Raw genomic sequence first — 12,528 nt, 5'->3', positions numbered from 1 at the left:
CCGTGATTGACCTTGACTCTCGGAGACGAGGCACGTCCTTCGGCTAGCTGCTTTAGACTAGTGTTCCACAGATTCCATGGATAAAATATCAGCGTACTATGGCATCAAATCCCCTATGGTGTCCAGAGTAAGGTGGAATAGACCACTCTAGAGTTTTTATTAGAGTAAGTGGTGTAATTTATAGTTTTGTGAACCAAGGTGCATCATCCCGACTATCTCCGGCAAATTCCGGTAGATTCAAGGCCTCTCCCAAGTACTCGCCCCCAAGTCGGACCCTACACCGCGTGCAGCAGTTGGGGGTCCGACTTGGGGGCGAGTATGTTTTTAAGAAGTCGTGTCCCGATGCATCCTAGTTCTGTTGTATTTCAGACTTTATCTCTTTAAGAGAATGTTATAGTGGCGATAACGGTGCCTTCTATGTCGGAAACATCGAAATGCTCTTTCAAACCCTAATCACATGATACGCTGCTTCATATGTGGTTATTCCTGTACCTAGCGCTAAGTCTGTATCCCAACTGCGCTAGGAGTTGGGGAGCCTCCCCGTCGTAATTGTTGTGATATGAGGCACGTGGTGCTCAGGAACAAAGCCGCAACATCGGAAATAATTCCTGCAATATCTATACGAAGAACCAAGTTGATTTCTAATCAACTTGGACTCTATGTTGTATATATAGCCTCTTGTATCCCCTCGGAAATAATATTATTAACAATTCCTCTGAACTACAACACTTATAATTACGCTGAAATATAATTGTGCTGGGGAGGGCCCTCACCAGCGAGAGCGGTGAGGGCCCGGCTACAGTGGGCGGGTACCGCCAAACCGAAAAATGATGGATCCGCGCAGCCTCGACGACCTGATTCAGCAAAAGGCAAAATCGCAACATCGACTGAACCATGTGCCAAGGGCGGTAGCCAATGGCCGATGGCCGATAAGGCTTGAATAGGGACGAAGAAGGGACGAAGGTAGTCTGCCGATAAGCCGAGTGAGATCGGCCGATAGGGCGATAAACCAAAAGAACCCCCAGAAAACGCGGCAACTCTCCGAGAGTCGGCTCGCAGAATTGCAGCAAGTACTTACTGCCTGTGTGGCTTTATACCAGATAGTTGTCGTGTCCACTGACAAAGATCCATGGTTGTTAGGGCTGAATTTGATTTAAAGGCTCATATGGGCGTGGGCTCGACCTATCTACTTCTGATATCAATTGATCCACCTAAAAGCTTCTGAGACGTGCTGGATAGTTTTACAAATGTGATGCCGGAACCACGACGAAAGCCAACAGGGTTGAACTCAGGAGTCACTCCGGATTAGCCGTTTATCAACATCATCATCATCGTTGCCGTTACACTATGGATGAAATCAGTGCCCAGTCGAGCAACCCTCACGTGGTGGTATCAAAGGTCCAGGACGATAATGATGCCATCGTCCTCGCGAAGATCGTAGGCTACGAACAGCAGATGGTGAGACGATGGAGTCTGCAAAAGGTCATCGGCATGGGTCTCGGGTTGGCTTCGACCTAGGCATTTGCGGGAGCAGGTCTCACACTAGTGATTGCTGAAGGCGGACCGGCAGCTGCGCTGTATGGATTCCTCTTTGTGTCAACCTTTACCTTTTGTGTTGCGGCGTCGATTGCCGAGCTGATTTCGGCCTATCCCACCTCGGGCGGACCCTTTTACTGGACAGCTCGAGTCGCCTCTCCGAAGTATGCGCGTTTCCTGTCTATGTTGACCGGCACGGCCAACTGCATGTCCTGGATCTGTGCCTGTGCCAGCATCGCCAGCACGAATGCGCAGCAGATCTTCGGCTTTGTGGTCATCACGCATCCCACCTTTGAGATTGAACGCTGGATGATGGTCTACCTCTTGTATATGTTTTTCATGCTGGCCGGCATGCTCTTCACCATGTTTGCCTACCCGCTCGTGCCCATCGTCAACAAGTGGCTCATCTACTGGAGCCAAACGGCCATGATGGTCAGCATCATCATCATGCTGGTCCGCTCCAGAGGCCATTTTGCCTCCAGCCATTTTGTTTGGGCAGAATACATTAACCAGACCGGCAGATCACGGCGATCAGCCTACTCGGCGGCCGCGGCGAGGTAGGAAGATCATGTGATTATCGAGCTCTGATTGGTGGATACGGAATGCTCTTTTGGGATTAGCTTGAGATTTCAAATTTCAAGGCCCGTTTCAAATTTCATTTCATGAGGCCAAATTGCAGTAAATTCGAAATTTTGTAATACATTTCCCCATCCCTATTCAGTACAGTTGTGGCAAACAATATAAACACCAGGCACGTGACCCCCTCCTGGGCCTGAGCCCTCTCAATATATGGCTCTCGAGATACACTACAAAGCATCCAGTGCGTATTCTTGAATTAACACGTCCGCACAAGTAGACCCTGTGACATAGGCCGTGGCCTGCGTGTGGTTGTTGGTGAGAACGGGAACGACGCTCATGTCGGCAACGCGGAGATGTTCAATGCCAAAGACACGGAACTGGCTGTCGACAGCCGCCTCAGCATTACCCGGCTTTCCCATCTTCACAGTGCCCGTCATATGCCAGCTCGAGGAGAGGTTGTTTTTCCAGAATTCCAGGATGTCCTCATCCGATTCAGAAGACGGTGAAACGATAGTGGAGACTGTGTCTTTTGCAAATGCAGGATGCTTTGCAATATCCATGAGATGCCGATAGATCTGGATGCAGGCTTGACGATCAAACGGGTGCTCGAGGAACTTCGGATCAAACAACAAAGGGTCGTCCGGGTTGGATGACTGGAGATGAACTTCGCCACTTGATTGCTCATTCATCATGAAGACTGCAAAGCAGACGTAGCTATAGTCTTGGAATAGTTCGGGAGAGATCAAATGGATAGGCAAATGGGACGTGATTTCGTAATGTGGAATCGTCTTGCGGTTCATGAAGTCCTGGGCTGACTTCGGTAATGCTTTAAACTCATCGGAAGACGTTATACGGTCCGACTTGAACCATCCACCTGTAAGTTGACAGCCATATCGAGCCCAAGGGCCGGTGTGAGTTGCTTGCCATAGCTCAGATGCAGCATTCATGACCGCTTCATCCTGATAAAACGCATTGCGGTCATTGGTCTCGGGCTTTCGCGCCACAATGAGTGGAGCGAAGTAGTGGTCTTTAAGACCTTGACCGACTGCTTGGAGGTCTTGAACGACTGGAATATTGAAACTCTGGAGCTGTGCGGCTGGTCCAATCCCAGAGTGCATCAAGATTTTAGGGCTGTCGAGACTGCCTGCTGACAAGATAACTTCCTTCGCTGAGAGGTCTACAAAAATAGTTAGGAGCTGGCCTCACGGAGTTTCAAGACCAAAGTATAACCTACATTGCTTTCCACATACTTCCACTCCCACTGCTTTCTTGTCCTGCAAGATAACCCGCTGCACGGGGCTCTCGGTTAGAACAAGTAGGTTGTCCGGGACACCAATCAGCAAATCGGCTGCAGTTATCCTTTGTCCCTGGTAAGATGAGTTGACCATCAATGCCATACCGAGAGGATTTCCCGAGTTATGATCTAGGTTTCGTTCAAGGCCTGCTTGCTCATAGGCATCTAGCACGAGTGGCACGTCTTTCTCCCACTCTCTTGGAAAGGCCAAGCGTAGGGCACCCTGAGATCCATGATCGGAGGCCTTGGGTTTCACATATTTTTCGTGTTCGGGCACATGAACTGTTGTATCAAACGACTCTAGTTTTTTGAACCGGCGTTGCATATTCTCCCACCTGAAAGTGTCGTCCCCGACCTCTGCGGCCCATTCGTCGTAGTCATCCTGTGCCCCGGTGATGTACACACCGAAATTGATAGCGGTGCTACCTCCCAGACCTTTGCCGCGAGAATAGTCGAGTTTGCGGCCGTTCAAGTGCTCCTGCGGGACGGTTTTGTATCCCCAGTTCATGTCCTCCATCTGGAAGGTCGTCCATCGTTTCCCATCAACCCGCAAGGATGGGTCATCATTACGCCCACCAGCCTCTAGCAGAAGCACGCTAGGCCTTTTGGCTGATTTGGCTAGGGATGCCGCAAGGGCACATCCAGCCGGGCCACCTATTAGAATGTCAGTCGAAGACATTTCCGGTTTATCATGACAAGCTGACCTCCAACAATAATGAAATCGTAAGTATCTTGTGTGGGTGACATTGCAGCAGAGTAGTTTTGAATAAAGCGGAAGAAAGCTCACCAGGGGGCCAAAGGAGGTTTTTCTTCTCATGCTTTATATTCTCGTCTTTGCTACCCAGAAACATCTGACAAGAGCACCGTGACATCGTGGACTGCTTAGCATATCGTAAATTCCAAGAGCCTACGTAAATGAGATATCGCGGTACAGATAAAACTTTAACACTGTGGGGGACCTTCTTTTAGGGAAGCCCCACTGTGGGGGACCTCCTTTTTAGGGAAGGCCCCCCAGGTACTGTAGATGGGATAACAACACACTAGCTTGGCCGATTCTCTCGAGCTCTTCGCCAGAAGCGGCCTATATTTAGTTTTAGGCACTAGTACAGGCTGAGGCCTGAGAAGAAAGACTCGACTGTAAAGGCCTCGTTTGTTCTTTTGCCTATTTGGGTCACATCATACTCACATGACCTACATCTCCCATTTTCTTTGCCTTGCAGCAGCGTCTTCTCTCCGTTCCCTCTCCATCGAGTCCTTTCTCTATCGATAGATGCGCTAGCAATCGATTGTGGCTTTGGCCCTTATTACTAGGGATGCGTTAGCAGACTGCGGCAACGCCGCTATTACGGTTTGACAAGCTGACCTCCAACAATAATGAAATCGTAAGTGTCTTGTGTGGGTGACATTGCAGCAGAGTAGTTGTGAAAACTGTAGAGGCTCGAGGTGATGATGATGATGAGCCCTCCCTCGCCTAAGTACGGTAGACTATAGTCCCTGGCGCAAGTCAGCCTTATACCCACTTCTAGTCTATTGCTGATAGAGGCATCGTTAACTAATTAGTTATGGCTAACGTAATCGGTAAGCGAGTGGGACACCGCAAAACCATGGTAAATGCCACAAAACCACATAGTAAAATGGAAGCGAGTGAGACACCGCACAACCATGGTAAAAGGCCTTCCCTAAAAAGAAGATCCCCCACAGTGGGGCCTTCCCTAAAAAGAAGGTCACCCACAGTGTTAAAGTTTTATCTATACCGCGATATCTCATTTACGTAGGCTCTTGAAAATTATCTGCCGTTAATTATCGTGGCAAATTTTGGGAGCCGATACAGATAACCGATAAGTTTTAGGTATTGGTAGTAGCCGATGCGATAACCGATATAGAGAAATCCTGCAGTTATCGTATCGGGAACAGCTCTGCAATTGGATCACTCGATGAGCAGATTGGAACAAGCCCTTTTACCCACGTAACAACTCGCCATTTCACCACCTACCCTCAAGCATATCTCGATTCGCCAATCTGCCACCTCCAGCAACGATTGGGTGGTTATCTTCACCGCCTTCAGATTGTGGATGCTGCTCGGTGTACATTTGCTCAACTCTCGGTCCAAGGGACAGGTGGACTGGAAAATGTATAGCCCTTGTCGAACGGCAAAGAATTCAACTATCTCACCCCCTCGACTGTGCAAATCTCCAAGTAAACTAAGCATAGCCCCAAGGATCTCAACTTCAAAAGTAGCCAAGCTGCAGGATTCGAAAGGGGTGCTGTGATCCACGAGCTCTTTGCGGAGTGTCAGGCAGGGACTGATGCCGCATTGAGATAACAAACCTTAGTAGTGCAAGATTTGAATACACTGCTACCTCTGGCGCTATGGGTACCCATAGAACTTGAAAATTTTTTCATGAAGACAAAGCTCCCATCTAGTCCATTCGATTAGAGGCTCTCCACAGGGTTCTATAGCCTACCCAAAGCCAAGAATATAGAATAAGATAAATAGCTAAATAAATAGAGGCCTCAGCGAATCACTTAATAAAATAGAACCTTTGTACAGGCGTAAGGTATGTGAATAGAAATAGGTGGTGCTGTGGTCATGAAGGTGCATATACTTTGCTGTGCATCCAAGATATATTTCTCTCTCTTGACTCATAGTTTTCCACAACACTACTAATTGTCCACCACACCAATGTTAGACTTCCATAAGCTTAACTCAATGCAACATTACAGTGTCAAGTTTATCTCTTTACAGACACATTTCTTAATTTTTCACAAAGGATGTGGTCGAAAAGCTTCATGAATTAAAGTAATGACCAAAACAGTTGTAAAAACCGTAAATTATAAGGCTGAGGTAAGCGAATTATGCATCCTAATTGGGAAAGTTATGCCAGAATGGGTATTTCTTGGGTACCCATGGGTACCCAGATGGGTGGGTCGGGTTCCCAACAAGATACCCATGGGTATCTTGGGTTTGGGTTTTGGGCGAGGGTCACTACCCATGGACCCATTTGTCCAGGTCTAATTCGAGCAAGGATCTGCAATTCGTCCAGTAAGTTAGACCCCTGACTACTAGTGGTTATAGCGCGCTCCGCCCCCCCCTCCCCCCGTCTTATCTAGGCTTGCAGTGGTACAAAATACGATAATGACGAAGCATTCGGCAGACCTTAAAGGAAGATCCCGAGCTGAGGGGGCCTATAAATCGATCCTTTTGCCCCTCCCCTCCTCATGCTTCACGGCTGATACTCTTTTTTCATCGTAGCCCTGTACACGCGTAGTTTCTCTTCATTCATTCAATTATCTTCATCTTCTACCTATTATCGCAAAAATGGAGCAAGCAGGGAAACGGATTATGGCAAAGATCGTTGACGATGCAGCCGCAACAGACCCCGACAGGAAATTTGCGATCATCCCGAACGGACCAGAGCTATCCGATGGACTGCAGACCGTCACAATGAAACAGGCGTCGAACGCCACGAATTTCTTTTGCAATTGGATTGAGAAGACGATTGGGCCAGCGCAGAACCGCGAGACGTTGACTTACATGGCGGCCAATGACGTACGCTATTGGTTCTTCATTCTCGCATGTCAGAAACTTGGCTATCAGGTGAGAAGGTCAGAAATGGTCATGAGCAGAATATTGATCAAACACTAGGCTTTCTTCCCGTCTATAAGAAATTCGAACGAAGCTCACGCCCACCTTCTAAAAGTCGTTGGAGTAACCAAGTTCTTCACCAGCGCAGAGCGTCGCGGTCGTGCTCTCGAGATTCAAAGTTTTACCCCCGGCATCGAAGTCTTCGAGGTCCCCTTCTTGAAGACCATGCTCAATGCCGAGGGCGACTTTGGCTCTTATCCATTCCCCAAGACATTTGCCGAGGCCGAAGATGACACGGTATTGATCATCCATAGCTCTGGAACGACTGGTAGCCCCACTCGTATATCTATTTACCAAAGTAATTAAACTTAACATTTGTACAGGAATGCCTAAGCCAGTGCATCTAACGAACGGCTTCATCGGTACGTGGGATGCAATCTCTCGAATGGAATGGCCTGCAGGCGGCGAGCCCGCTATTTTCTTCCAGCTTGGCCAGAAGGATCTCATCCTGACCATCACGCCATTCTTCCATATTATGGGGATGCTTGGTCTGTTCTTCACCGTCTTCCATGGGACAACGGCCTTGCTTGGCCCTGAAAAACCGTTATCTGTGACCCTTTTGACCGAGCTCATGAAAATGGGTAAGCCCAAGACGGGGGTTTTCCCTCCGTCTGTGCTAGAAGACATGATTAAGAACGACAAGGCGGTTGCTTGTATCAAACAGATGCGTGCCATCTACTTTGGAGGCGCTCCGCTGGCGTTAGAAACTGGAGAGCGGCTACGCAAGTACACCAAGATGGTGCCTATCATCGGATCCAGTGAGGCCGGCTGGCTTCAAGCAATTGTACCCGAAAACCCAGACGACTGGCACTATTTTAAATGGCATCCGCAATCCGGGATTGATATGCAACAAGTGGGCGAGAGTTTGTACGAGGCGGTCTTCAAGCGACAGGAGAACCGGGACTTCACCGGTATCTTTCACACCTTCCCGAAGGTAGACACATATCGAACGAAAGATCTCTTCACTCCGCATCCCACGAACCCCGGTCTATGGAAGTTCTACGGCCGAGGAGACGACGTGATTGTCTTGAGCAACGGCGAGAAGTTCAACCCGGTCACGATGGAGACAATGATTGAAAGTCATCCGCTGGTCTCGAGGGCAGTAGTCGTCGGCCAATCTCGATTCCAGGCCGCTTTGCTGATCGAGCCAAGGCCCGACATGCCAGAGATGGATGTCAAGGCGTTCACCGACGAGATCTGGCCATCCGTGCAGGCGGCCAACCAGACCATCGCCCAACACGGCCGGGTGATGAAGAACCACATCGGGCTTGGCTCGAAGAATAAGCCTTTCAAGAGGACTCCGAAGGGCTCGACGCAGCGGCAAGCTACTATTCGGGAGTACGAGAAGGAGATTGATGCCATATACGTTGCTGGTCTGAAGGAGGAATTGGAGCACCAGCTTCCCGAAACCCTCGACCAAGCTACCGTTGGAGACTACCTCCGCCAAATGATTGCTCGCGTGTTGGAGAAATCTGAAATTTCCGTTGATCAGAACTTCTATACTGCCGGGCTCGACTCTCTCATGACCATCCAGATCTCTAGGATGCTGCAGAAGGGCATTCAAATGCGCTGGCCCGATGTGAAAGCAGCACTTCTGACGCCACAGACGATCTATGGCAACCCGACCGTGGAGCAGTTGTCGCGGGTCGTTTGCGAAATACTCGAAGGCAAGGCAAGGCAGACCAACATCAACCGACAGGAGAAGATTAAGGGTCTGATAGATAAGTACACGGCCGATCTCCCCGTACGCGACCAGAACTTCCCGCAGAATACAACGAATGCGCCCTCCACCGTGATTCTCACCGGATCAACGGGCTCACTAGGGACATACCTGCTCAACAGCCTTCTTGTCAACAAGTCCGTGACGAAGATTTACTGCTTGAACCGATCCGACGCGGAACAACGCCAGAAGAAAGGCCTCGAAGAGAAAGGACTGCACGTCGATGAAAATGGATGGAAGAAGCTAGATTTCCTACAGGTCACCTTTGGGGACCCGCGTTTCGGTCTCGACGAAGCCAAATACCAAGAGCTACTGGAATCAGTGGACACGATCATCCACAACGCCTGGAAAGTCGACTTCAATCACACGGTCGATTCCTTTGAAGATACGCATATCCGCGGAGTTCGGCGCTTCGTCGACTTCAGCATCCACAGCAAGCACAACGCGCATCTTCACTTCGTGTCTTCTATCAGTGCAGTCGGGGCATGGACCTCGGCCATGGGATCGTCAGTACCAGAAGTACCGATGGAAGACTACGCGGTGGCTCTCGCACAAGGCTACGGCGAGTCCAAACATGTAGGTGAGCGCATCTGCCTAGAAGCTTCTCGGCGAAGCCGCGTGGCGACGACGATTTATCGCGTGGGACAGATCGCAGGGCCGACGTCCCCGAGCGGACAGTGGAATCCGCACGAATGGCTGCCCACGATCATCGCTACGTCGAAGGCGCTGGGTAAGGTCCCCAATCGGCTGGGATCGATGGCAATTGATTGGATCCCGGTGGTAGGACCCCTTTTCCTATTTCTAACTATCAATATGAAAGTACATTTCTGATGGTCAATCATTTCAGGACACCCTCTCTTCGATCATCATGGAGCTCGTCAACACACGTCATGCCAATCGATCCCTGGACCTTTGCTCTGCCTTCCATGTAACGAACCCGTCCACGGCGCCGTGGTCCTCGCTGATCCCGGCCATCCATGAGAAATACACCCTGGAACTAGTCGAACTGGCCGAATGGGTCGGCGAGCTAGAGAAGATCGAGAAGCCTACTCCGGCGGATGTAGCGCAGAAACCGGGACTCAAACTGCTGGACTTTTACAAGAGCCTGCTGAGCGAGAATTCGCTGGTCGTGGCACTGGAGGTGAAGCGCACGCAAGAGGCCAGCGCCATGATGAGAACACTCGGGCCGATCTCGGTGGCCCTGATGTCGAACTGGTTGCAGCAGTGGCGGTTCTAAGCATAGGTCGTTAGGGCTGTTCACGATATGCGGTGATAATTATCGCAAGAGATTTTGGTCCTGCGATATTATTTTGCGATAATTATCGCATTATCGCAAATTATCGCACGATAATATCGCAGAACTAGCGAACTAGCCTAATTGAGCTTAGAATAGTCACCTGACTAGTCAGGAGTCAGTCATTTCACCAATTACTAGTAATAACTACTACATGCCATGAATATATATATCCAGGAAATCGACCTAGAGCACCCTAACAATCTACCTATCATAGGGAATCTTGCTTACACTTATATCGATGACTCGATGAGGAACAGTTGAAGGAAATTGAAGAGCTAGAGGTGCAGCTCACGGAGATCCGCAAGCGGGTGCGAGGGCTAGAGCATCCCAACACTCTGACTGGCATAGTCAACCCGGCAGCCGTCTGTCAAAATCAGGGACGATTGAAGGAAGTCGAAGGGCTAGCGATGCAGATCGTAGAGATCCGCAAGCGGGTATCTGGGCCAGAGCATCCCGGCACTCTGGTTAGCATAGGGAACCTTGCTCTCGTCTATCAAAATCAGGGACGGTGGAAGGAAGCTGAAGAGCTCGAGGTGCAGGTTGTGGAGATCCGCAAGCGGGTGCTTGGGCCAGAGCATCCCGACACTTTGCTTAGCATAACCAATCTGGCAGTCGTCTATCAAAATCAGGGACGATGGAAGGAAGCTGAAGAGCTAGAGGTGCAGGTCTTGGAGACTCGCAAGCGGGTGCTTGGGCCAGAACATCCCGACACTCTAATCAGCATGGCCAATCTTGCTTGTACCTTGAGATCATCAGACCAACGGAAGGCCTCTTTTCTGTTGTTGGCGGAGTGCGTTCGACTTTCCGTCCGAAAATTAGGGCCCAGTCACCCATTTACTATATATACACTAACTACCCTAAATCAGTGGCGTGGGTTGGGTGGTTCCTCAAACCATAGAGGAGCAAACTTCTGGCGCCGTCTCTTCCGTAGAAATTAGGGGGTTTGTCATAGGCATAAACGATCGTGAAGATATCAGTGGCGCGAGATGATGTGGAAGCAGACTCGAAGGATGTCGATGATCAGACGCCACTATCATGGACAGCTGATTCGGGAAATGAAGCGGTAGTGAAGCTTCTACTAGGGTGAGATGTTGTGGAGCCAGACTCAAAGGATATTGATGGTCGGACACCGCTCTTATGGGCAGCTAGGGGAGCTAGGGAAGCCCATGAAGAAGTCGTTGAACTGCTACTCGAGCGGGATGCTGTAAAGGCGGACACGAAGGGAAATGATGATTTGACACCGCTGGCATAGGCAACTGAGCGTGGTTATAGACCGGTAAGTGGGCTGCTGGGGGAAATTTTGTTCTTGTTAGACCGAAATTACCGAAATGTCTATAGTCAATTGAATCAAAATGCCATAATTCCAAACTGAATCCATGGTTACAGTCATATTCGAGATCAGTTCTCTACACTCTTACAACTTAATCCCCAGACCCTAACTCGAGATAGGCTAATCTAATTTTAGCTCTTCCCTAGTAATCCCTGTAGGGCTGTATCGTATTCATCGGTAACTACAAATGAGTCATTGTTATAGAACCGTGATTCCTCATAGAAACGGATGGAATCCTTCTTGCAAACAGACCAAACGAAGGAGAATCCTAACAATCTGGCAAGATTCTCCTTTCGTGTTGTTTTGACAGTTAATGTTCAACTGGTCACCCTGTTGCATGAATAGTTTGACCACTTCGGCTTCTCCGTAACTTGCGGCTAACCAAAGTGTACCGTCTTCATCTTTATCGACTACATTGATCCGAATATCCGCTCTTTTGAGCAATAACTTGACCATTTCAACGTCTCCGAGACGTGCGGCATAGCCCAGAGGAGTCCACCGGTGAAGTCCACGGGTATTTGGATCTAGACTCGGTTTTTTGAGAAGCAAGTCCGCAACGAAGTAGTTGCTCTTTTCAACGGCATGATAAATAGGCGTTCAAGGTAAATGGTTCCTCCCAACCACGGGGTTGAGATCCAAGTTATCATTTTCTAATAACCGTTCAACAATCCGGTCATACTCGAGCCAGGTGGACCACCAGAGAGGAGTGTTTCCATGGGCATCTGCGCAACAGCGGGGAAATGCTGACAGCTTTGAGGAGACTGAGCCTTAAATCATGTAGGCTGCGGCAAATCCGCAGATGCGGACATGTAAGCGAGTGGGACACCGCACAAAACCCTGGTAAATGCCGCAAAACCATATTAAAATGTAAGCGAGTGAGACACCCCAAAACCGTGGTAAATGCCGCAAAACAACAAACTTTCTCAACACCTTTTAGTCATTGGTTATAGTGTAAATTGATAAAAATGGACTGTAGAAAAACCCCACCCATGCTGTGACGGTCTCACGTATACATAGAGGTAAGAAAATACAGAATCTGGATATCAAAATATATCCAAAAAGGGTATCACATGTAATAAAGGTCTTCAGAGATATCAAAGGAAGAGAAATCAGTGAACCAGGAAAG

At 49.2% G+C, this 12,528-nt stretch overlaps 3 protein-coding genes across 3 annotated transcripts; 2 read left to right on the top strand and 1 right to left on the bottom strand.

The window, feature by feature from the left end:
- Positions 1–1,347: 1,347 nt before the first annotated feature.
- N7510_005216 (uncharacterized protein) lies at positions 1,348–2,097 on the top strand (the record flags this gene model as incomplete). The annotated part of the gene is made up of 2 exons (XM_056977142.1): positions 1,348–1,495; positions 1,547–2,097. The coding sequence occupies 2 exons, from the start codon at positions 1,348–1,350 to the stop codon at positions 2,095–2,097; spliced, it is 699 nt and encodes a 232-aa protein (XP_056833174.1).
- A 245-nt stretch (positions 2,098–2,342) lies between these two features.
- N7510_005215 (GMC family oxidoreductase) lies at positions 2,343–4,156 on the bottom strand (the record flags this gene model as incomplete). The annotated part of the gene is made up of 3 exons (XM_056977141.1): positions 2,343–3,292; positions 3,350–4,063; positions 4,114–4,156. The coding sequence occupies 3 exons, from the start codon at positions 4,154–4,156 to the stop codon at positions 2,343–2,345; spliced, it is 1,707 nt and encodes a 568-aa protein (XP_056833173.1).
- A 2,572-nt stretch (positions 4,157–6,728) lies between these two features.
- N7510_005214 (uncharacterized protein) lies at positions 6,729–11,324 on the top strand (the record flags this gene model as incomplete). Its single annotated transcript, XM_056977140.1, has 7 exons — positions 6,729–7,007; positions 7,056–7,323; positions 7,379–9,555; positions 9,623–9,970; positions 10,330–10,810; positions 11,050–11,155; positions 11,222–11,324. 7 exons carry the CDS (start codon positions 6,729–6,731, stop codon positions 11,322–11,324), a joined length of 3,762 nt encoding a protein of 1,253 aa, XP_056833172.1.
- Between the last annotated feature and the right edge of the window lie 1,204 nt (positions 11,325–12,528).

This window comes from Penicillium lagena (assembly GCF_028827675.1).
Source record: "Penicillium lagena strain IBT 129212 chromosome Unknown utg000003l_segment0_segment0, whole genome shotgun sequence".
In the NCBI taxonomy this organism is placed as follows: Eukaryota; Fungi; Ascomycota; class Eurotiomycetes; order Eurotiales; family Aspergillaceae; genus Penicillium; species Penicillium lagena.
This window is presented reverse-complemented; position numbering and strand designations above follow the sequence as displayed.